The sequence below is a fragment of the Delphinus delphis genome, chromosome 1, assembly GCF_949987515.2.
Source record: "Delphinus delphis chromosome 1, mDelDel1.2, whole genome shotgun sequence".
NCBI lineage: Eukaryota > Metazoa > Chordata > Mammalia > Artiodactyla > Delphinidae > Delphinus > Delphinus delphis.
In genome coordinates this window covers 406286-429997 of record NC_082683.1, presented here as the reverse complement: position 1 = coordinate 429997, position 23712 = coordinate 406286, and the positions used below count along the sequence as shown (strand labels likewise).

The window sequence follows — 23712 nt, the reverse complement described above, 5'->3', positions numbered from 1 at the left end:
GGTGACAGCGGGCGGCGCGCGCGGGCGGCGGACTTTGGCGACGCTCCCCAGCGGTGACAGGCGGGGCGGGGCGGTGGCGCGGCGCGGCGCGGCGCAGGCGGGCGGGCCGGCAGGGGATGCCGCTCGGGGCGCCGCGGTCCTCGTGCCAGTGAGCGCCTCGCGCCGCCGCAGCCATGACGGTGGAGTTCGAGGAGTGCATCAAGGACTCGCCGCGCTTCAGGTGCGCCCCCGGGGCGCGGCGCGGCCCTTTGTGATCCGCGGGGTCGCCGCCCCTCGGGGCACCCGGGGCCGCCGGGGGATGGGCGCGGGCGGGGGCGCCGGTGCCACCTTTGTGCCCGGCGCCGGGGCCAGAGGCGAGAGCAGGAGGACACGTCTTGTACAAAGCCCGCAGCGCCCCGGCCCGAGAGCCCGGAACAAAAGATGCCCCTTGTGCTGGTCGCCGCGCGCGGAGGGTGCGCGCGTGGGGCGGGGCGGCCGCCGGCGCGGCCACCTCTCCGTGGGAGTGTCCGCCCCGCTTTGTGTCTGCACCTTCGTGCTGGCCACCTGCACAGGGCTGAGACCTAGCCGGGCGCTGCAGCCCGGCTGTGGCCAGGGTCGTTTGCGTGCGTGGGGCGTCTGCCCATGGAATCTGTCTTGGTCCTCGTGCCCAGAGCAGTCAAGGGGGCAGGCAGCTGGAGCCTCGGTTAGGGCCTCGGGCGGCTGCTTGGCAGGGGTGACCTAGGCACCTGGCAGGGTGGGCGCTACCAGAGCAGACTGGGTCCCAGGGACTGGTGGAGGTCTGCGCTGTGGCCGGCCCTGGGTTTGTGCTTTTAGTCCTTCCTGGGAGTGCAGGCGGGCTTATCCGTGTGAACATGTTCATGGTGCGCGCGCATCTGCTTTAACGGGGCACCTCCCGTGTGTCAGGTGCTCATGCTTGTGCTCGTGCTCGGGTGCACACGTGTGAGTTCTGCCCCTCTGCACCCTCCCTTGAGGTGCCAGACCTTGGACGTGTATGTGTGGGTGAGCTGTGCACCCCTGGACTGGCTGCTTGATGCGTGCGTCCAGACTAGTGCTGGGTGCACGCACACGTGTGCATGTGTCGCCTCTGGGTGTGAATACAGATGCATAGTGGGTGTGTATCATAAAAGCGTGAGTTTAGGCACTAAGCATACGTTAGTTTCTTCCTGTGTGCATCTCAGCACGGGGTGCGTGTCTATACACGGTATCCGCGAGTGCACCCTTTTGCGTGTGTGTTGCGCTGCTGCGTGCATGCATGTTTGATGGCACGTGTGCATATCTGCCACGCCTCTGCACACACGCACTTGGCCGTGCGCGAGTGTGCGCGCGCGTGCGCTGGGTCTTTGGGGTGTGTTAGCCAGAGGGCCTGTGTGTGGGTGTCTGGAGGGCCTCAGCATCAGTACCCTTACCCCCGACTCCCTAGAGCCAGCCCCTTGCCCAACCGCCACACAAGGGGTCAGCAACAAAGGCCAAGAAAGGCTGGATGAGGGGTAGGGGTCGGACCAGAGAGTGGCCCCAGGCCCCGGGCAGAGTGCTGAGGGCCACCCTCTGTGTTCTCCCATCTTCTGTTCCTGACTGCTTGAGGGAGGGGTGTAAGCGACTCGGCACCCGTGATCCTGGGCCCCCAGCACGGCCCAGGCGGCGGGCGGAGGTGTAGCCAGGGCCGCAGCAGGGGGCCTGGTCCTGGCCGAAGCACCGCAGCGTCACCCTGGCCCCCGGCTGCGGAGCCTCGTGCTCCCCCTCCCGTCGCGGAGGGGCCCAGGCCCAGCTTGCCCGGTTGGATCAGGGCCGCTGGCACCCCGTTCACCTCCAGGCCTTCCCTCCCACACCAGCCTGCTCGCCGGTGGCACCCACGGTGCGGCAGTGGGTGCAGCAGCGCCTGGGCTTTGCCAGGCTTCCTTGGAGAGTGCCCAGCCGAGACCGGGCTGGGGTCCAAGGAGATCCCCCGACCTTGGGCCACAGAAGCTGCACTGGGTGGGTTTTGGTTGGGCTGAGATGTGATGGCTTTTGAGGCGTTTCTGGGGTCCCCTTGTCAGTGCCGCTGAGGATGTAACCTGGACTTCCTGGAGGCCAGCCTGGGGGCAGGGGGTTAGGGCGGGGCCAGGCAGGAGAGTGTGGTCAGCGATGGGAGCCCCAGCCCTGGGAAGGGGGACCCTGCCTACGCGCTCTTGGCCTGGGGAAGCCCCACAGCCCCGGGATGCACGTGGCTGGAGGGGTCCAGACTCTCTCAGACCGGCGGGGTGCCGCTCACCCCTTGTTTTTGGTGCCCCCTCCCCGGGGTGGGGCTTCAGGCGCTGAGTCATGGCTCTGGTGGGGGAGCTGGCCTCACCCTCTTCCCCAGCATCCAAGCTGTTGAGGAAATCCTGGAGGGAGAGCAGGAGAGGAGGCCTTGGTCCATGGGGGTGGGGAGGAGAGACCTGAGGGGCGTGGGGCCCCCGGGACGGACTGTCTGCTGAGCGCCCACCTTGTCCCCATGAGCACACTTGTCAGCCTCTGGTGCATCCCACCCTCACCAGCTCTCTAGGGACAAACCCCCCATCCCAGCCCAAGGGTGACAGCTCTCCACACAGCTGGCCAGGGCAGTTGGGGCGGCTGAGCCTCATCCCCCTCTTCTGGGTGGGTGGTCCTTCCCTGCCCTGGGACCCTCGGAGGGGGAGGGGGAGGGGAGGCTACAGCAGCCGTCAGGGTCCTGCAGTCTCAGGCGGGGGCACCTGCAGGCCATGGGCCACCACCGGTCCAAGCGGATGTCCCCTCTGACCCCTTCCTTCTCTGGAACTCAGACGCCCCTCAGCCCGTGGGGAAGGGATAGGGGCTGCTCAGAGAGGAGGAGGGTGGTGGGACGGTCCAAGGGTCCTGACGGGGCAGCCTGGCACTCACCCCATACCTCCTAATTGAGGGCGTCCCGAGCTGCACCCCGCATGAGGGACTAAGTCCCTCCCCCCAGGCCTGGGAAAGCCTGGAACACGCCCCTCCTCTGCCAGCTGGGGGGCAGCGAGGGGCCAACGACGGGCCGCTAGACCTGGACCGCCTCCTCTGCCTGGCCCTGCCCTGGCCCTGGCCGGAGCTCCTTCCCTGTTGTCCCTGGTCCCCCGGAGGCCAGATGGGCCCAGCTCGCCAGCTGAGTGGGGCGGGGAGGGCAGGATCCTGGCCCTATTTCCCTATTTCCTGTTCCCGGAGTGTTGGGGGTTGTCACGTGCCTGATCCATCTGCCTCTCGCCTTGCCTTCCGGGATTCTCCGTCCACTGGCTTCTCTGGTGATGTCAGACGTTAACTCTTCCCTCCCCAAGGCAGCCCCATTGGCAGGCCGCGCCCGTGGGAGTGGGCTCCTCCGGGGTCTGGCCCACTGCTCCTGCCAGGCAGACGAGGCCTACCTGGTATTCTGAGCTTGGGGAGCAGGCAGGAGGTAGGGGCACGCCTCTGCAGGCATCTCTCGGGGCGCAGAGCTGCTGAGACAGGTCTGCCCCGGGGCCTGCCAGCCCCAGGCCGGGGTGGGCTGCAGCAGAAGCTGAGGGGTGGGGGGGTTCAGATGGGGTTCGGGGTCAACCCTGAGCCCTGGAGAGGTGCAGGGGCTGGGCCGGGGGGGGTGACCAGCGAGGCCCTGCATGTGCACCTCCACGGGACCCCGGCCGCTCCCTCTGTGCTAGGGACCTGTCTGACCACCCCTTCCCCCCCACCCCCGCCCGTCCACAGACCCCAGATGGGGGCGTCACAGCCAACTGGGCCTCTATGTGCCTGGGGTGGCAGTGGGCCCTGGTGGCTCTGCGGCTCTGGAGTCACGGTCCCAGTCCTGCCCCCTCTCCCCCTCCCTCTTCCATCCCCCCTCACCGCCACCCTCCACCTCCTGGTCTGTCTGAGGGGCGTGTGGAGGCAGGTGGGCCTGCAGGAGCCAGTGGCCGTCGGCAGAGTAGCCCCTTCCCACTGCTGACCCCTTTGGGGAGGTGCCTGGGAGACGAGGCCGAGCTGAGTCAGTGGGGGAGGCTCGCTGCAGGTGGGTCTCCAGCCACCCTGTCCCTGTCGCAGGGCAACTATCGACGAGGTGGAAACGGACGTGGTTGAGATCGAGGCCAAACTGGACAAGGTGAGGGGGGCCTGGGGGCACACGGAGGGCCCGCGGCTACTCTCCCTGTCCCCCACGCGGCCCTGGCCCAGCTCACCCATGGCCACCAGTGTGAGCGCGAGTATGCGTGTGCACAGCACGTGGGCCTGTCCATCACCGGCCTGTCACACCCATACCGGGGTGTACATCCCACACACACCTGTGTCTGCCGGGTCTCCTCCCGCCAAGCCAAGCAGGGTGGGGGACCTTGGCGGGGGGCGGGGGCAGCTGCCGGGGGCTGTGCCTCCGAGTGCCTGGGTTAGGGGCCAAGGGCACAGGCTTCAAAGCCAGAGGGAGGAAGGAGGGGTGGCACCCCTGAGCCCCTCGCTGGCTGGGTTCTGCTGACCCTTGTCCAGGACCACACGCCCCCCCGGCCCTGGGTTCCCTGCTCCTGGCTTCCCTCCCACCTCCCACCCTGGAGCCGAGGCCTGGGGCACGTCAAGCTGTCCCCCAGTGCCAGGTGGGCTCAGGAGGGTAGGCCGGCGGCCGGGCAGTGGACTTCCCTTCCCGCCCGGGGCTGCTCGGGGGCAGCTGTGTCCTGGGCACTGACGGACCCGACCCTGAGCTGAATTCCGGCTGCCCTGTCTGGGTCCCTGCCCGTGTGTCCTGGCCTCTTGGTGGCGTGAGGGTTGCCCCATCCGTCGTCCTGTCCGCAGCTGGTGAAGCTGTGCAGCGGCGTGATCGAGGCTGGCAAGGCCTACGTCACCACCAACAGGCTCTTCGTGAGTGGCGTCCGCGACCTGTCCCAGCAGTGCCAGGGCGACACCGTCATCTCGGTGAGGGGGCAGCTGACCTCTGACCTCTAGTCAGGGGCGGGCGAGGGCAGACAGCCCCTCAGGGTGCCCTGGCCCTGGGAGCAGGTGGGCGTCTGCGCTGGGCTGCGGCCTGTGGGCGGGAGGTGCCGGACACTGGGGCACAGCCATCCCATCTGAGCAAGGGTCTTCCCCCACCCACCTACCCTGCCCCCAGGAATGTCTGCAGAGGTTCGGAGACAGCCTACAGGAGATGGTCACCTACCACATGGTGAGCCCTGGCCGGGTGGGGGCGATGGGGGGGCGGAGGGGAGGATAGGGCAGGGCCCACCCACCCGGCGGCTTCCTGATCTGTCCTCTCATCCACCCCCATCCCAGGCAGCCCCTGCCCCCACCCCTGCGGGCTCCCTGCAGGCCCCGCCCAGCCTGGAAGGCTCTGGGCTGGCTCCGCGTGCTTGAGCTGAGCTGGCAGGGGCAGGCGGTGGGGGAGGCCACGTTTCTGCTCCTGCAATCTGGCCGGGGGTGGGGGTGGGGGGCGGCACATCGCCGAGACAATGCTGTGTCCCAGGTGAGGGCCAGACAGCCAGCCGGGGGGCACCTCGACCCTGCCCGGGGCTGAGGGCAGCGGGGGCTTGGGGTGGGCAAGGCCTTAGAGGGTCATCCAGGGCCACCCGGCAGGGGTCATGGGCCAGGCAACGAAAGCATCTCCCAGGCTGACCCCACAGCTACCGGATGACTCCCAACCCCGCTGCTACCCAGACTGGTCTGCGTGACCTCGAGCCCCTCGGCCCCCACTGTGGACACACAGAACAGACCGAGGCACACGTGGGTGGTCAGACCGTGGCCTGGAAACCAGAGCCCCAGACTAAACAAGGGGCCCATCCCCTGTAGAGGAAGTTCAGAAATAAACCAGCGCCGGATGGCTTGCCGTCCTGCCCCGTGTGTCTGTCTGTCTGTTCCTGGTTAGGCCCCAGCTCTCTCTGGGGTCTGATTTTGGGTCCGGCCAATGCTGCAGGGAGGCCCCACCCTACCCCCGGGCCAGATTACTCGGGAGCTCCGGCTGCATCTCCATCCCTCTTACTGCAGGGCTGGGCATCCCCCAGGTGGCCTCCCAATGCCGGGCAGCGATGGGTGTCGCTCGGGATTCTGTGTGCGCCTGCCCTGTCCGGGCTGATGTGGGGTGGACCATAAGGGGGGGTCCATCTGGGACAGCGTTGGCTTCTAGTCTGGCTGAGAGCCAGGTGGGGGGGACGGGCAGGTGGTCACAGCTGTCGCCTCTGGCCGCCGACCCAGGCCTGGGGGCCCGTGACCCTGCGAGTCCGGCTCTGTGAGGGTGGGGCTGGACGGGCCTTTCCCTGGTTCTCACCTGAGGGGCCTGGGGCCTGGCCTCTGGGGTCATGTGGGGACAGACGCCTGACACCCGTACCCTCCTTTGCCCCCAGATCCTGTTTGACCAGGCCCAGAGGTCTGTGCGGCAGCAGCTCCACAACTTCGTCAAAGAGTGAGTGGCCCCGAGGGAGGCCTGGCCTCTCCCGGCCCCGGGAGGTGTCAGGGTGACACCCACGCTGGAAGGGGGAGCAGGCGCAGCTACGCTTGATCTGGGAGGGTCCAGGGGCCTTGGCAGGGGTCTCAGCTCAGTGCTGTGTGTACAGCTGGGGAACCCCCAGAGTGGAGAGTCTGGAGCGGGGTGAGGCTGGGGGTCCCCCCAGGCTGGACCAATCCCGGGAGTGAGGGGGAGGGGCCTGAGAAGGAAGAGGCAGCCAGCGGTGGCTAGGGGGTGGGGCAGCGGGGCTGGAGGCTCGGGGCACAGAGGGGCTGGGAGCAGGGAGAGCGTTCCCTAGAGGTGGGAGACCCCACGTGCACCCCTCCTCGGACCCCCTGACCTGACGCCCACCGGCCTCCAGAGACGTGCGCAAGTTCAAGGAGACTAAGAAGCAGTTCGACAGGGTCCGGGAGGACATGGAGCTGTCCCTGGCGAGGAACGCGCAGGCCCCGAGGCACCGGCCGCATGAGGCGGAGGAGGCCGCGGGTGCCCTGGTCCTCGCCCGGAAGTGCTTCCGCCACCTGGCGCTGGACTACGTGCTCCAGGTCAGCCCCTGGGCGTTCCCGTGTCCCTGCAGACAGGGAGCTGCTGTCTGGAGGGGCCCCTCTGGCTTGAGAAAACTTGAGATGCTTGGGAACGGACATGGGGGGCGGATGCCCACGCAAAGGCCCGAGGTGGGGTTGGGCTAGGGACAAGCCAGGGCTGTGGGCTGCAGGGGGTGGAGGCCTCGAAGGCCTTGCTGAGGCAGGGCTTGGAGGGACTTGGAGCAAGGGAGAGAATTTGTGGCTTTTGCCTATGGGAGGGACCCAGTGTCCTGAACTGCGACCACAAGAGGATGGATGGGCACCAGTTCAGGGAGCTGAAGATGAGCTGGAGGTCTTGGGGGACCACAGCACCCTGAGTGGGCAGTGTGGCAAGGTCCAGGTCGTGGTCCGACCTTGGCCCTGACACCCCTTCACCTGTTCACTCCTCCCCTGGCAGATCAACGTTCTCCAGGCCAAGAAGAAGTTTGAGATTTTGGATTCTGTGAGTGCTGGATGAGGGAGAGGGGTTGCCCTCAAGAATAGGCACGTGCCGCAGGCGTGCTGGGTGTGGGTGCAAAAGCTGGGGCCCCGGCCACTGCCCCTGGGGGGCGGGGCCTCACCTGCGTGCCCCACCCCACCCCCCAGATGCTGTCCTTCATGCACGCCCAGTACAGCTTCTTCCAGCAGGGCTACAGCCTGCTGCACCAGCTGGACCCCTACATGAAGAAGCTGGCGGCTGAGGTGAGCCTGCGGGGAGGGGGCCCTGGGGCCAGCTTGTCAGGGGAGGGGGTCCACATCCCTCTCTGTGCCCTTCCCCACAGCTGGACCAGCTGGTGATCGACTCGGCAGTGGAAAAGCGGGAGATGGAGCGCAAGCACGCCGCCATCCAGCAGCGGGTGAGGCCCTGCAGCCCTGGCCGCCCCCCCGAGGGGCTCCGGGTCCACTGCCCCTCACCCCGCTCCACGCGAGGACCTGGGGGGCCCAGCGCACAGACACGTGCCCCGTCCCTCCCCAGGCTGACTCTGATCTTTGAACTGCAGTCAGAGGCGGGGGTCCCCACCCTCAGGGTCTCAGCACAGTGGAACGGTCACTTAGATGCCAGCGCCAGCCCCCTCAGCCCACAGACGCTGGGGCTGCAGCTGGGATGGGGATCCTACTGCGGCCACAGCTGGCCGGGCACGGCCGGGGGCAGAGACGGGCTGCGGGGCGGGAGCTGACAGTCCCCAGCCGGCAGGGAGGGGGCAGGGCTTCACTCACTGGCTCTCTCCCTCCTCCCACCTCTCCTGCTCTCGCCCTCAGACGCTGCTGCAGGTGAGTGGGCGCCCACCCCGGGGGGAGGGGGCCCCCGGTGGGCAGGGCCTCTGCCCTTCCCGCCCCGCGGCGTTTCAGCACCAAGGACACCTCCACGGCCCCGGCGCAGCTCCCGACGCGCGGCCCGCTCCAGCGGAGGTGGCTGAGCTGGGACCGCGTCCCCTTCGTCCCCTTCGTCCCCTTCGGGAGCAGCTGCAGCTGTCCCCTCCCGCCCCCACTCAGCCAGGGGAGCAGGTGGCTGGGCCTCCTCTCCCACTGCCGGACGCCCAGGACAACGCTCAGTGTCTCCCCAGCCCGCGTGAATGGAGCTCTGTCAGGCTGGTCGGGGAGCCCAGCTGGCGACATGAATGGGGGACAGCTTCCTTCCTGATCCCAGAGCCTGCTGCTCTGCCAGGCTGGGGGGTGGGGGCTGGAGCTCTCCGGGCCCCCAGCTGTGACGGGAGGCATCTGCCCCCACGGGGTTTTGGGTCAGGAAGCGGCTGTGAAGACGCCCCCCCCCCACCTCGCCTCTGGGGCAGCCCGAGAGGGCGGCAGTGTCCCCGCAGCCGCGGGTGGGTGCTCACTGGGGGCTGGGCTCCGACCACCCCCAGGACTTCTCCTACGATGAGCCCAAGGTGGAGTTTGACGTGGACGCTCCCAGTGGTGTGGTGATGGAGGGCTACCTCTTCAAGAGGGCCAGCAACGCCTTCAAGACATGGAACCGGTAAGGGAGGGCCCTTCCTCAGGGGGTGAGGGGCAGGCATGGGGGCCGGCCCGGCCTGACCCCTCCTGGCCCATCCCCCTGCCCAGGCGCTGGTTCTCCATCCAGAACAGCCAGCTGGTCTACCAGAAGAAGCTCAAGGTGCGCTGGGCCCAGGCAGCAACGACCGGGGCCTCCCCACCAGGCCTTGGGGTGGGCGATCGGTGGGGGCGTCACAGGGCTGAGGGTGCTGACAGGCACCAAAGCCCGAGTGGCCAGGGACAGAGGCCACTCAAGTCTCAGGCGGTCGGCATCTCTTGAGCAGAGCAGTGGATGGGCGGTCGGTGCGGGGCAGGGCTGGGCACTGAGTGCGAGGGCCACGGCGGTGCCGCCCGCAGGACGTGCTGACCGTGGTGGTGGACGACCTCCGGCTCTGCTCCGTGAAGCCCTGTGAGGACGTCGAGCGCAGGTTCTGCTTTGAGGTCGTGTCGCCCACCAAGTGAGGAGGCCCGGCCCAGGGCGGGCGCGGAGGGAGCCCCTGCCCGCGCGGCCTGACGGCCCTTCCCCGCAGGAGCTGCATGCTGCAGGCCGACTCGGAGAAGCTGCGGCAGGCGTGGGTTCAGGCTGTGCAAGCCAGCATCGCGTCCGCCTACCGGGAGAGCCCCGACAGCTGCTACCGCGAGGTGGGCCCTCCAGCGCCCTGCACACGCGCGCACAGCTCCCGCAGGCTGCACGCGAGCAGGCGTGTGCATCGTGTGTACGCGCACGTGAGCGTGTGTGCACACATGCGGGCGCGGGCTCGGGCCTCAGGGGCCTTGGCCTGTGCCAGCACCTGCGTCTGGGGAGGAGGAGGGGCCCCGCTGGGAAGACTGGGGCTGGAGCTCCCATGGGGCTGAGCGACCCCTCACCCTGTCTCCAGAGGCTGGACCGCACGGCGTCCCCGTCCACAAGCAGCATCGACTCTGCCACGGACTCTCGGGAACGCAGCGTCAAGGGCGAGAGCGTGCTGCAGCGCATGCAGCACGTGGCGGGGAACAGCCAGTGCGGCGACTGCGGGCGGCCGGACCCGCGCTGGGCCAGCATCAACCTGGGCGTGCTGCTCTGCATCGAGTGCTCGGGCATCCACAGGTGGGACCACGGGGTGGCCAGGCGGGGCGCGGGGGCCAAGGCGTGCCCTGACTCCCCCTCCCCCCGCCTCGCCATCCAGGAGCCTGGGTGTCCACTGTTCCAAGGTGCGGTCCCTGACCCTGGACTCGTGGGAACCGGAGCTGCTGAAGGTGTGGGGGGCCGTCACAGGCCTCTGGATGGCTGGGGGCAGCGGGTCGGGGGCGGGAGCCAGGTCTGCAAGCTTGGGGGGCGTTCAGTGAGCTGGGCTGATGCCCACACCACCCTCTCCTGCCAGCTGATGTGTGAGCTGGGAAACAGCACTGTGAACCAGATCTACGAGGCCCAGTGCGCAGGGCCAGGCAGCAGGAAGCCCACGGCCAGCAGCCCCAGGTGAGGTGGGGGGCAGCCTGGGCAGGGCCCGGGGACCCCCGGCCCACGAGTGCAGCCTCACGTCCAGTCCTGGTCCAGGCAGGACAAGGAGGCTTGGATCAAGGACAAATACGTGGAAAAGAAGTTCGTGCGGAAGCCGCCCTCGGCACCGGCCCGGGAGGCCCCACGGCGCTGGCGGGCGCAGAAGTGCCCACGCCACCACAGCTCCCCCCGTGCCCGCACCACCCGCCGCAGCAAGATCCGGATGGAGCCCGTCCCGCCCTCTGTGGCTGCTCTGTGCTCAGGTGGGAGGGTCTGGCAGGTGCGCCCCAGCTCACAGGCCTGGGCAGGGCGTGAGCCTCCAGACTCTGGATCCCAGGGAGGCTGGGGTGTGGGGGGATGGTAGGAGGGGGGGCAGGGCTCACGGGCACCCCAAGCTCTGCCCACCTCCCACCGCAGCCTGGTTCCCGCCCTGCAGGCTCCACAGAGCCCAGGTTCCGCAGGGACTCCCTCTTCTGCCCGGATGAGCTGGACTCCCTCTTCTCCTACTTCGATGCGGGGGCTGCTGCAGCCGGTCCACGCAGTAAGTCCCCTGCTGCCCACACCCCCCACCCACACCCCCGCTCAGCAGGGGTAGCAGGGCAGGAGCCAGGCACGCTCGCCTGGAGGGTGGATGAGTGCGGGACAGCCTCGGCCACTCGCTCAGGGACCGGAGGGACGGGCTCTCCTTGCAGGAGGGGCTGGTCTGGGGATGGGGAGAGTTTGGAGGTCAAGCAGGGCTGAGGCTGGGACAGTATCTTGAGGGGCCGGGGGTAATTTGGCCACTGGCTTGGAGGCTGGGGCCATGACCCTCAGGAGTGACGTGGGCACACAGGAATGTGCGTGTAAGGGCGTGACTGTGCACACAGGTGCACGCCTGTGAGTGCACGTGCATACGTGTGTACCTGCGTGGGCGCGTGCCCATGCACGTGTGCACGTGGCTGCTGGGGGCGGGACCAGATCCTGAGAGAGTTGTGTGCTGGAGTTGGGGGTGCAAACGCTACAAGTCAGGGCTCACCCCGTTAACCGTCTGTCAGCACCCACTGGCCTGGGGCGTGTGGGCAGAGGCGTAGGTTGGGGCCAAGAACTGGCCAGGCTGCTGGGGTGACGGAGGTCCCCTCAGGCAGCAGAGGGCACTGTCTCACCATCCCTCAGCCTGGTTTCATCTGTGAGGGCTGCCCTTGGGTGAGCAGGGCCAAGTTCGCTCGCTGTGGCCTGGGGCTGTGTCTGGGGCTTGGCAAAGACCCCACCTCTGGGCGGTGACCGCCCAGCCCGCACTGGCCACAGCTAGGGCTGACCTGAGAGGGCGGACTTCCACCTGTGGCTGTGCTCCTGGGGGACGGGCGATCTGGCTCTCTCAAGCTGTTACTTGATTCTCTCCCCTTTCCTCCCATCCTGGGCAGGGCTCCCCTCTCCCTCACCCCGCAGCATCCCCCGGAGGGGGGGTAGGGTGCCAGCCTTCCCGCAGGGCTGTGGGAGCAGGCAGAAGCGCTCAGGACCTCCTCTGCTTGCGGACCCTGCAGGTCTGAGCAGCGACAGCGGCTTAGGGGGCAGCTCCGACGGCAGCTCGGATGTCCTGGCCTTCGGCGTGGGCTCCGTGGTGGACCGCGTCACTGAGGAGGGTGGGTGTGCAGCTCCCCAGTCCCGTGCCACCTGTCACCCACCGCGGGCCAGGTCAACGGCCCTGACCGCCCCCTCCTCGCAGAGGGTGCCGAGTCGGAGGAGTCCAGCGGCGAGGCAGATGGAGAGGCGGAGGCCTGGGGCCTGGCGGACGTGCGCGAGCTGCACCCCGGGCTACTGGCGCATCGAGCGGCGCGCACTAGAGACCTCCCTGCACTGGCCGCGGCTCTGGCGCAAGGAGCCGAGGTCAACTGGGCTGACGCGGAGGACGAGGGCAAGACGCCGCTGGTGCAGGCCGTGCTCGGGGTAAGTGGGCGCGGGTTTGCACCCTTCCACGGCGCGCACGCGGGGCCCTTGCCCTCTGCTGAGGACCGGGCTTGGTCCTGCTGGGGCGCCCAGGGAGGCGTAGTGGGGGGGTTGGGGGGTAGGGGGTGGGGGGACAGGGGCCCTGCAAGGGACCATTTCTGTTGCTCCGCTTGGTTTGAACCCACCCCCCACCCACCCCCCAGGGTTCCTTGATCATCTGTGAATTCCTCCTGCAAAACGGAGCGGATGTGAACCAAAGAGACAGCCGGGGTCGGGCGCCCCTGCACCATGCCACGCTCCTGGGCCGCACCGGGTAAGTCGTGGGTGGGCCGCGCCCCTGCCCCCTCCTCGCCCACCCTCCCCTTCCCCACCCCCCCTTGCCCCCCGTGGACCCGAGTCGCCTGCCAGGACCTGCCCAGGGCCCGCCCCGACTTGCTCCTCCGCCCTCAGCCAGGTCTGCCTGTTCTTGAAGCGGGGGGCGGACCAGCATGCCTTGGACCACACGCAGCAGGACCCACTGAGCATTGCGGTGCAGGAGGCGAATGCAGACATCGTCACGCTGTGAGCACAGCACGGGGGCGGCGGGGGCTGGGCGGCGGGAAGCGGGCGGCGGGTGGAAGCGCCTCACGTGGCCCTCCCTCCTCCAGTCTCCGTCTGGCGCGCATGGCCGAGGAGATGCGTGAGGCCGAGGCGCCTGCTGGCCAGCCGGGGCCCCTGGCTGGCAGCAGCCCCACCGAGCTCCAGTACCGCAGGTGCATCCAGGAGTTCATCAGCCTCCACCTGGATGAGAGCTAGGGTGGCAGGGCCTTGGCGGGACCCCCACCGGCCCATTTCCTGAGAGCCCCGGAGCTCCTGGAGCCCTGCTGCCTGCTCTGCCCCCCTCGGAGCTGCCCTGACCCCCACGGCCCGGAGCAGGACCCCAGCACTGAGTCTTCTGAAGCTCCATGTCTCCCCTGGGAGGTGCTGCATCACCCCACCCAGGGACCCTGTGTCTTCGGGTGACCCCTCCCTAGGGGGCCTGGGTTGGCTCGTGTCACAAACCACTCTCAAGGCCCCGCATCACCTCGTGCCCCTCTCTGCTCCCCCAGGCCCGTGTCACCTCATGCCCCTCTATCCCTGGGGCCCATGCCGCTTGGTGCCCCACTCTGCCCTCAGGGCCTGTGTCACCTTGTGCCCCCACTTTACTGCCCAAGAACACTGACCTGCTAGTAGGGGCCCTCCCACATCCCCAGAACCCCTCCACTAGGCCCTGGGGCTGGTGGCTGGCCACCAGCACGTGGCGAGGGCAGAAGGGGCCGCCCATCCAGGGAATCAACCCGCGTACCTCACTTAGCGACCCCAGCATCCAGGCTGGGCTTCTTGGGTGCTTGGGGGGCTCTGGCCTGGGGCCTTAGCCCTGGCTGGGTGCGGATGTCCCGAGGCCGTGTGGCTGGCCATGCAGGCCCTCGTGCCCCGTAGCCCCACCCATCCCCCACTTTTCCCACAGCGGGTGGCAGGGGTGTGGCTCTTCCCACCCTTGCATCCGACATCCTTTGTCACGGACTGAGGGGTTTTCTACAATGATCTCCTTCTCACTTTGTCTCACATCTTTTCTCTGGACTCAAGGACCACTTTGACCCCCAGCTCTGCCTGCTGCTAGGGGAGGCGCCTGCAGCTCAGCCCTGCCCCCTCGCCAGCCTTCCCCCACCACCACCTCCGGCTAGACCCATGGGGCCTCGGCTCACTCCCCAGGGCCCTCTGATGCCTTCTGCATTCCCCTTCCCAGAGGCCTGGGGCACCGGCTGGGCCTCTCCCCAACTCGGGCCCTCGGCCAGGCCAAGGCCAGTTGGTTGCTCACTATGCAAAGAATGCCCAGGGAGGCCCCATGGGCAGCAAGGTGGGTGCGGACTGGGCTCCCAGCTCCCTCTCCTGCTGGCTGTGACCCCTAGAGAGCAGAATCAATGCCTTCCTCTCTCCCTGCTTGAGCTCTGCCCCCGCCTCCCGCCCCACTGCCTGCATCAGGGCCTTTGCTGCGGCCTCGGCTGGCTGGCGGGACCCGCCTCCGTTCCAGATCACAGTTAATAAACGGCCGCCTGCACCTGCCCCCTCGCCTCGCCCACCTCACTCCGCTCTGTCTTGGCTGGGGACGGGGGGGGGGGGGGGGGGGGGGGCGGTCTCTGCGTCCCCTGCTTTCCCCAAGGGGAGGCCCTGCGTGGGACAGTACCAGTCGTGCCCCCAAAGCATGTAGTAAGGCAGAGCCCAGTGCCCCTGCTGGCGGCCTCGTGGAAGCCCGGGCTGCTTTGATTAAAACCAACTCCTGATACCCCATTCCCTGGCCCTCTGCTCTCCTCTGGGATGGACACCAACTGGCGAGGGTGCTCTGGCCCTGGCCTTGTCCCCTGGGCAAGCTCTGGCCCCACGCCCTCCCGTTCCCCAGCTCCCACCGTGTCCGTGACTGAGGGTGTGGGGGTGTGGTCTGAGGTCTTCAGCTCGCTGCGGGGGTGGGGGGAGTGGGGGGGGCGCACGGCAGGACACACTACAGCCACCAGGTAGAATCATCCATTTTACTGCAAAGCGGGCCCAGGTCACTGAGTGCCCGGGCCTCGTCCTGCCCTTTCTCCCACTGGCCCTGAGCGAGGGGGGCTCTGCCCGATGCCTGCACACACCTGCACGGAGGTGTAGACAGACGTGTTGATGCTCGGAAACATGTGGATGTATGACGCTGACACCAGACAAACACACTCCCTTGGGGCGCCCCCCTACCTCATGCACGCGTGCACACTCCTGCATACGGGAGATGCTCCGTCACGCCCTGAACGCGAGGCTCCCGAGTGGTGGGGACGCTCCCCTGCTCCCTGCCCCAGGCCTCCCCGAGACCTGTGAGGTCACTGCCCGGCAGGCAGCTGCGCTAAGAAGGCCCTGTGTGCTAGCGCCTGGCGCCTGCCCGCCCTCGGGCTCTGGTGCCGCTGCTTCTTGGGCCCCGGGTTTGGCTCGGCTGGCGGGGGGTGGGGGGGGCCTGTGGGGCGGGACTGGCCGGCCCTGGGCAGCCGGGAGAGCCCACTGCTGCCACAGCTCCCAGGGTCAGGCCACTCGCAGGCTGGTTCAGGTGTCAGGAGTTTCCGGGGCCCACACCGGGCTGACCTCCAGCCAAGACCCCTGCCGGAGCCCCTGCAACATCATGGGAGGTGGAGCTGGGCCCCCGGGCGTTCGACGTCATGCCTGCAGCTACCCGGCCACCAGCCGGCCTCTGGCTCGGAGCGGGCATCCCCGTGGCTGCCCTGGGCTGGCCCCGAGCCCCGTGGAGCTGGCGGCAGCACAGCAGCAGGGCGAGGGCCGCAGCGTCCAGCAGCAGCTCCAGCATCTCCACGACTGAGAGGACACAAGAGCCGAACCACGGGCTCCAGAGGCTGCCCGTGACTGAAAGCAGCTGTGGCACATATGGGTGTTGCGGGCGGTGAGCGGCAGCCCCGGGCGCCAGCCCTGCCCCACCCCCGCTCATCGGCCCGGTGGCTGCCGAGTAGACGGGTGTCCTCGTCCACCGTGCGGTAGCTGAGCTCCTGAGAGAAGATGTTCACCTTGGCCAGGTTGCTCCTGGGGCGGGGCACAGGCGAGAGGGGCGGGGCCGTCCCTGGGGGCGCTGAAGGGCGAGGATGGCAGGGGGGGCGCCAGGACATGACCTCAGCAGGAGGCGGCTGCACCCACCTGGGGCTCGGGCTCCGGGGGCCTGGCCCGCCCTGCACACACAAGGCTCACTGGCTGCGGCTCCTCCCCGGGCGCTGTGGGGCAGTGTGAGGGCAGGGCCTCGGGGACACAGGTCAGTCCGGGGAGGGCTCCCTGCCCCTGAGGCCTCACCCCGCTTCCGGGACTCACGGCTGACTTGGAGGAAGGCCAGCTGGAGGTCCCAGCGGAGAGCTTGCACGAAGACTCCCTGGGAGAGACAGACCCTGTCACATCCCTGCGAGGTGCCTCCGGGCGGACCCCACCCCGGCACTCCCCACTCCCCTGCAAGGCCGGGGGCAGCGGGAGGCGCAGGGAAGCCGGTGGGTCTCCAGGTCCTTGCAGAGGCGGCGGAAGCAGTGGCCTGGGGAGGGGGTCATGGGTGAACCTGCTAGGAATGACCCAGGGGCGGGGGGGGAGGTCTGCCCTTGATGGGGCAGCCTGGGACTCTGCCCCCCGCAGCCCATGCAGGCCGGCAGAGTGGGGGGCTACCCCAGGCCGGGTGCCGCACGGAGTTGCAGTGCTGGGCCCCCGTAGGCAGGGGGTAGAAGAAGCAGCCGCAGGAGCGGGTCTCCACCATCAGCGGCTGGAAGCAGGAGACCAGGCAGGCCTGGGGGAACAGCGGGGACTGGAGCTGTGGGTCCAGGACCGCCGCCCCTCTTCTGGGCCTGCCGCCCGCCCACCTTCCTCCCACTGGCCTGTCCGCCCCCCAGCTCCCACTCCTTGCCTTAGCCCCCCCACTCCCCAACCCCCTCCCTGGGCCCCTCCCCCCTCCTTCATGCCCCCCAGGCCCCGCCTCCCCTGCCTGGTGCAGGAGGCGGCGTACAGCAGCTGCACCTCCACGCCCGCCGTGCTGTCTGTGCAGTGCCCACAGGGGCTCCCGAGCCGGTGCACCTTGTCCTGGGGCGAGGGGGTGTGGTTCAGTTCTGCCGCCCCGCCCTGGAGCTCCCGAGGCCCCAGGTTTGGGCCCGGAGGCCAGGAGCCTCGAGGCTGGGCGGCCCACCTCTCGGAGGTGGTCTCAGTCCCTGGCCAATGCTGAAGGCCCCCGGTGCTCCAGGAAGGGCGTGTGGTCACGCGTGCGGATCACGACTTTGATGCCAGCCTCCGTGGGCAGCAGAAGAAGATGATCCTGCTGCTTCGCCCCGAGGGCCAGGCTGACCCCTGGGGGAGGCCGGGGGTGAGGCCAGGCCGGCCTGGACACCCCGCCCACACCCAGCCCAGGCTGGCACTCAGCGTGGGTGATGCCGGGGTGCTGCGCGGCCCAGACACCGTTGAAGGTGTAGCAGCTGCCGTAGCTGGGGTGGTGCGAGGTCTGGAAGTGTCTGGAACCAGGGGCCACGCTCAGACCCGCACATACCCCTGACCCATCACCCTGTTGTGTGCAGCCCCGGGGTTGCAGGGAGGGGACCACAGCTGCCTTATCTCTGGAGGGAGCCGTGGGGCCGGCAGACCACTGCATGGGGCGTGGCGGGGCGAGCAGCCACCCGCCTGCACTCACTGGGCCTGGCGGTCCTGGCCGTCGTAGCGGCAGGAGAAGACAGTGTCTGCCGCGGCTGTGGTGGCCGTCCTCGTGGGCAGCAGGCCCAGAACGTTCACGCGGTGCAAGCGGTACCACTCCCGGGCGGCCACCACGCCGGAGGAGTAGGCCTGCTGGGTGCAGTCGCCTCCGGCGCTGTTACACTGGGCGGCACGGGGTCAGCGTGGGGCTCCGACCTGCCCCGTCCCATGCAGACCTCCCAGGGCTGGGACACTCACCAGTTTGCAGCCCACTCTGTTCTGGCCCCCCAGGGGGCTCAGCCTTGGAGGTGGATCCCGCGGTCCAGCTGGAAGGTGGGCTCGGGGCCCGGGGCCTTGGCCCCTGGGGCGTCCACGCTGTCGCTGAAGTTGTCCAGCGCCCGCAGGGGGCGGCGGGCTGGGTGTGGCCTGGGGGCAGGGCCAGGGTGGGGGGCAGCAGAGTCAGAGCCAGGCCCCGAGTCCCCACGACAGCCACGCACACTGCGGGGAGAGCCACGCCGGTCCCCACGGCACTGACCTGGGTGTCACGGAGAGCAGAGCGGCCCCCATCCCCCGCCGTCCTCAGAAGCCTAGGAGGGGGTTCGGGAGCCGGGGCTGCAGAGGGAAGTCAGATCCCCGGCCTGCCTGCCCCGCCCACCGTGGACCCCGCCACCCTCTGGCTCGTTCACGGCCCCTCCCTGTCTTTGGAGTGTTGCCCTGCTCCTTTCTCGGGGGGCCTGCCCTTCTGGAAAGTCCCGTGCCACCCTCCCCTCCCCCTCCCCGGGCTGCCCAGCGCCTCAGCGTCCCTCCGGGTGGCAGTGGTCACACCAGGATTCCGCTGGCTCTCGCCCTTTAGCCCGCTCCCGGGGCTCAGGGCTGGGGAAGGCTCAGGGCTGGGGAAGGCAAGTGGTCCACGATGGGGGCTCCCGCTGTGACAGCACGTGGGGAGGGCCCCAAGCTGGCTGCAGCCCTCACCGGTGCGGGTTCATGTCGCACGGGGTGACCGACAGGAAGAGCTTGCGCTGTGCCGCGCTCCGAGTGTACGGACACCGTCATGATGACCGGGTAGCGCCAGTACTGCCTGAAGAGGAGTCCGAGCTGCCAGCAGAGCAGCCCAGGGCCCGCGCGAGCCGCAGCCCCCAGGATGCAGTCTTGAGGCGGTTCTGGCTGGAGCACACAAGGCGGATGGCGCCGTGGATGGTGCCGTTGGTGCAGAAGGTGGCGACCAGCTCCCTCAACGAGGCGCGCAGCTCCACCAGCCTCTCCCCACGCTCCTCCTCGGGCGGGGGCGGTGGTGGCGATGGCGGCAGCTGGGGGCACGTTCGGGTCCCCGGCCCCCCACCAGTTGCTTGGGCCATGGCTCCAGCCTGAATCCCAGAAGCGAGCCTCAGTGGGGTCCCAGCCCACCGTCCGGTCTGACCCCACCCAGGTGTCCCCACCCGGGGCCATGCCATCGACTTCCATTCTCTGTCCCTGGGAACTCCCGGGACCGTCGCGTCCCTCAGCCTCCAGTGGCCCAGCCCGGCCTGCTGATGCCCAAGAGAGGCCCCATCAGAAGCTGGTCCATACTTGGGACCGACGCTGCGGCCCTCCCCTGTGATGACCGGCAGGGCACCAGGCGGCCTCCGCGGGTGTGTCTTGTCATGGCCAGAGCTGAGCCTGGGCGGTGGGGCAGGGACAGCAGGGGACATGGTGTTCAGGCCACGCCTGGCCTTGTTTGCAGGCAGGCTCGAGGCTGGGTGGGTCTCTGCTGCCATCTGCCAAGTGGGCCAGGGGCCTCTGGTGAGGGGCAGCCAGGTGACCTGCTCAGGGTGGGCCTAGAGCCCAGTGCTGAGGATTGACGGGACTCTGGGCCTCCACGGCCTCCACCAACCCTCAGCGGCCAGCATGGCCACTTTGACTGGGGCCGATGGAGCCAGGCAGGTCTGGCCACATCTGGGCCAAGGGTCAGGCCTGTAGACCGGTGGGCGCTGCTGGCCTGGGGTGGGGAGTTGTCCACCGAGCTGAGTCCCCAGGGATGGTCCATTCGTGGGCCTCGGGCTTCCGGAAAAGTAGGCAGCAGGCTGATGGGCCAGACGTGGTGGGGATCTGAGGGCCGCAAGGAGGTGGACCCGAGGCCTGCCTGGCCCCCATTCCCACCCGGAGGCTCCAGCGTCCCGGGACCCAGGTCCCCCAGTGTGCAGGGCCGTGGAGCCCTGACCAGGTCAGGCCTGCCGGTCCAGGACACGCACTGAGTCACTGCCCGGGCCTACTGCGGACTTCCCACAATGTCCCCATCTTGGTCTGAATCGTCAGGCCTCTCACACTTGGGGTGCAGCCCCCTGAGTTCTGGCCCCTCCAGCCAATGGGGCCTGGGCTGGCGCTTGGGGAGGGCGCTGAGCCAGAGGAAGGGCCTGGTGCATTCAGCTGGCACGTGCTGGCACCCTAGCACCAGCCAGCTGTGTGGGGCCCAGGCCTCGGGTTTGTGGAGGTGGCCTGGCCAGGGGCACATGCCAGCATGGGGTGCTGATGGCGGGTCCCACACGGGACAGAGCGCTGCCCACACGTGTGTCCCGTGACCACACTGAGCCCTCACAGGGAAGGCAGGATCCTCAGCCCTGTGTTACTGGCGAGGCAAAAGGGGCTCCAGAAGGTTCTTTGGGACTCCGTACCGGCCGCCTCCCCCCCCAGCTGGAGCAGGAGGAGGGTGGCTCTGGAGACCCAGGCACCTCCAGGGTTTCCTGAGACGGGGAGCAGGGTCCTGCCACTGGGGCGGATGCGCTGGGGTGAGTGTGGGCACCGCGGGTCCCTGACGCCTCAGCTGCGGCAGGAGCAGGGGTGCATGGCCCCTTCACGCAGCACACGCACACACACACACTTGCACGAACACACACTCCTCTCACACACAGCAAGCCCTCTGTCAGTGGGGGTGGCGTGATGAAGGTGTGGACAGGAGCCCCTGCCCTCTCACGTGGGACGTGGCCCCTCCACTTCAGGCAGGGGAGACCCGGAGAGACGGCCTGCCCCAACTGCCCCGGCCACAGGCCACCTCAGGCACCCCTGGGGCCTTGAGGCTGGAGCCTCCCTGTGTGGGTGTCTCCAACCTCCCGTGCTGGGTGGCTGCGACAGTGGCGGTGCTGCTGGCGGTTCTAGCAGGTGACAAAGCAGCCGTGGCCCAACGCTGGCCAGGCAGCCTCCTATTTATAACAGGCTGGGCGTGGGACGCGGCGGTGGGGAGGGACCCGGCTGGGGGCGGTCACACCTGCTCTGGTCCTGGAAGGGGAAGCCTTTGGCTGCGGGCACTGGCGTCTTTCCCCGGTGGGAAGCTTTCCTGCCCCGGTTCCTTGCGCCAGGCTTGGGGCCCTGGCCCTGGCTGGGGTGAGGGGCCCGAGGTTTCTGGAGGGCGAGGAGGGACCCCGCTGCAGCAGACCCTGCATGCCCCCTGCCCTGTCCACTCTCCTCCAGCCTGGCCTGCAAGGATGCCTGCTCGCCTCCACCTGCCAGGCCTCTGACCACAAGTGTCTGTGGCCAAGGGTCGCTGGGCAGGGGCCTTCATTCCCAGAACACAGGGGTCTGCCAGGGCTGGCTGCCCAGCCCCTGGGACAGGCGGGGACTGTGGGAAGGAGCTGGGGCCCAGGTGGGAGATGGCGCCCACAGCTCAGCCTCCCAGGAGATACTAAGACCACGCACCACCCACGAAGACAGCACCACACCCTAGGGACACACCATCTCGGTTGCTGAAACCCTCGGCCTCAGTGTGGTTGCATGAGGCCAGCCAGTGTGCTGGAGGCAGGACAGCCCCAGGGTGACAGGCCGGGGGACCCAACATGGCTCTAGGATGACCCAGAGGCCTCGTCATCCCAAGTGACCGGACCCTCAGCCTGGTCCCAGGCTTGAGGGGTCGACTCAGGCCCTCTGCCCCTCCCCACACAGGCTCTGGGTTCCTGACACCCCACCCCAAATCGGTGCTGAGGACCCGGGCTGAGATGAGGGAGGAAGCCCCCACCTCCACCAGGCCCTTCTGGTGGGGCCTTGGCTCTGAGGAGGCGTGAGGTCACCAGCCTCGTGGCTCTGGAAGGAGGCAGATGGCCACAGGAGACCTCTGGGAGAGGGAAGTCACGCTTGGGGAAGAGCTGGCCCTGGCCTCATCTGGGCGTGAGTGCGAATCACAACTTTGCCACTCATCGACTGTATGACATTGCCCAAGTTACTCAACCTCTCTGAGCCCGTTTCCTCAGGTACAAAGTGGGATTGAGTTTCCTCGAGGCGCAGAGGTGAGACCAACTGATGTCACTGGGCCAGTGTCAGAGCCCCTCCTTCCTCCTCCTGAGGTGGCCACCCCAGAGCCTGCCTTTGGGAGGGCAGAGACACAGAGACTGCGTCCAGTGGCAGTGAGGCCAGCAGCCCCCTCCTCCCTTCTGGGCCCGTGCCCTCGCCTGCCTCACCAGGTCCCTCCAGTCCCTGGAGGAGCAGTAGGTGGTGTCTGGGGCGGGACAGGGCTTCCCCAGCTCCCTTGACGGCTGTATGTTGAAAGGATTAGAGAAGGGAAAGGCGGAGGGCCCCCGTCCCCCGCCCTCTCCCCAGAAGGACGGCTGGCCCTAGCCTTCAAGTGGTGGCCTTCACCGAAGCTGGGCCTAGAGGCACCAAGGCGTCCCTTTGCAGGCCGGGGCTGCCCTGCAGACTGCGGGTGCCTGGGCTCCACCTCCACCCTCAGGGACAGCTCAGGGTTGGCCCTGGGGGAATTCCAGTGCAACAGACGTGAAGTCTGAGCTCATGGGCTCTGCACGTGTGTGTGGGATTCCTGGGGGGGTGGGCAGGTAGGGGCATCCTCCCCGCCCTGGAGCTGGCCCATCTGGAGTCCATGCCCGCCGGAGGGTAAGGCGCCTCCTCGGTGCAACTGCAGAAACTCTCCATCCCCCAGGCATTGACCGCAGTGGCAGGCAGGGGCTCCTGCCACCACAGAGGGGGCTCCGGCTGGCTGCGGTGGGCAGAGTGCGTGACGCTGCCCGTGTGGGGCTCAGGGTCCGGCCGTGGGTCTGCCCCACACCTGCATTTGAAACACTCTGGCGCCTCAGGGTGGCCTCCCTTGTAGAACTCTCCGTGAGCTAGAAACAGCTGGGCCCACCCTGTGTGGGGATGGCAGAGCCCGGGTGGGGGGGAAGGCGGGGGAGTGAAGGGCAGGCTGAGCTATTTCCTGAGCGTGGCAGCAGGAGGTGGGGCCTGGGGACTGTCAGCCTCCCCAGGAGGAGGGCGGGCCAGCACCGGGGGACACTGGGGGCCAGAGACGTAGCAGGCTGGCTTCCCACGGGCCGACTCGCCTGGTGCTGGGCCGAGGGACGACGGGCACTCCTTCTGCTTCTGCCCTGGGTCAGGGGCCAGCCCTGCAGTGGCCGCTCAGATCCTGCCTGAGGCGCCCTGGGTGGGCCAGACTCGGGGGCGAGCATGGCCGCCCTCCCGCCCTCTGCCAGTGGCCACGGCTACACCCGTCAGGGCTTGGAGTCCACCGTCAATCGCCACGTGGTCAGTTACCCCGTTGACCGGTGGGCTATTCCGAGAGGCAGTCAGGGTCGTGGTCAGGGGTGAGAACTTGGGGTCTGAACTGCAGCTCTGCTGCACGGAGCCCTGTGCTCTGCCCAGCGACGGCCCCTCCAGATGGGTCCTGGCTGACGAGCACCACCAGCCTCACAGCCGAGCCGGCAATGGCACAGCCTGTGTGGGCACCCCCAGCCCCACTCACCAGGAAGGGTAGTGTGTCGGCCTGCCCAGCTGCCCAGCCCTCCCTTTTCCAGAACCCCACCTGTGTGCCATCCTCGCGTGCCCCCCAGTGTTCCCCAAGGCAGATGTGAGGTGCACATGACACCTCCAGGCCCCGTGGTCAGGGCTGTCTTGATGCTGTCCCAGTGGCAGCACCCTCTGCTCCCCGGGGCCTTCCCTGGCCGCCCCACCGCCCTGCTCTGCCTCCCCCTCCCCCAGGGCCAGGGAGGGGGCCGTGGGAGCGGAAAGCCAGCCTCAGTGCGGCATCCACGGTGCATAATGACCCTATTGATGGGCTGGGTGGAAAATTCGGTCGGGAAACAGTGCAACACTTTTTATGAGGACAGCTCTCCCCCTGGGCAGGGGCTGGGCAGGCTTCCCACGGCGGACCCCACCTGGCACAGGTTCTGGCGGGGCTCCGGGTCCCACGCGTTACCGCAGCCACA

General features: G+C 68.5%; 2 protein-coding genes across 2 annotated transcripts; one reads left to right on the top strand and one right to left on the bottom strand.

The window, feature by feature from the left end:
* Nucleotides 1-81: 81 nt before the first annotated feature.
* ACAP3 (ArfGAP with coiled-coil, ankyrin repeat and PH domains 3) lies at nucleotides 82-14436 on the top strand. The gene is made up of 23 exons (XM_060012678.1): nucleotides 82-220; nucleotides 4018-4075; nucleotides 4750-4869; nucleotides 5063-5116; nucleotides 6288-6346; nucleotides 6750-6933; nucleotides 7370-7414; nucleotides 7558-7653; nucleotides 7734-7808; nucleotides 8814-8926; nucleotides 9013-9064; nucleotides 9301-9401; nucleotides 9474-9585; nucleotides 9822-10030; nucleotides 10110-10179; nucleotides 10305-10399; nucleotides 10478-10683; nucleotides 10857-10961; nucleotides 11941-12039; nucleotides 12123-12343; nucleotides 12547-12656; nucleotides 12794-12904; nucleotides 12991-14436. Exons 1-23 carry the CDS (start codon nucleotides 174-176, stop codon nucleotides 13136-13138), a joined length of 2490 nt encoding a protein of 829 aa, XP_059868661.1. The 5' UTR covers nucleotides 82-173; the 3' UTR covers nucleotides 13139-14436.
* Nucleotides 14437-15431: 995 nt separating this feature from the next.
* Nucleotides 15432-18891, bottom strand: SCNN1D (sodium channel epithelial 1 subunit delta). Its single transcript, XM_060012045.1, is given in 12 exon segments — nucleotides 15432-15775; nucleotides 15852-15950; nucleotides 16189-16246; nucleotides 16321-16403; nucleotides 16532-16652; nucleotides 16844-16939; nucleotides 17043-17200; nucleotides 17252-17361; nucleotides 17538-17719; nucleotides 17795-17962; nucleotides 18509-18648; nucleotides 18651-18891. Coding segments are annotated over 12 exon segments (1800 nt in total).
* Nucleotides 18892-23712: the final 4821 nt, after the last annotated feature.

Coding starts and splice junctions, on each gene's coding strand:
- ACAP3 (XM_060012678.1), top strand. CDS start 174: ATGACGGTGGAGTTCGAGGAGTGCATCAAGGACTCGCCGCGCTTCAG. Junction 4,870..5,062: donor AGGGCGACACCGTCATCTCG/GTGAGGGGGCAG, acceptor CCCTGCCCCCAG/GAATGTCTGCAGAGGTTCGG. Junction 10,031..10,109: donor GAGTGCTCGGGCATCCACAG/GTGGGACCACGG, acceptor CTCGCCATCCAG/GAGCCTGGGTGTCCACTGTT.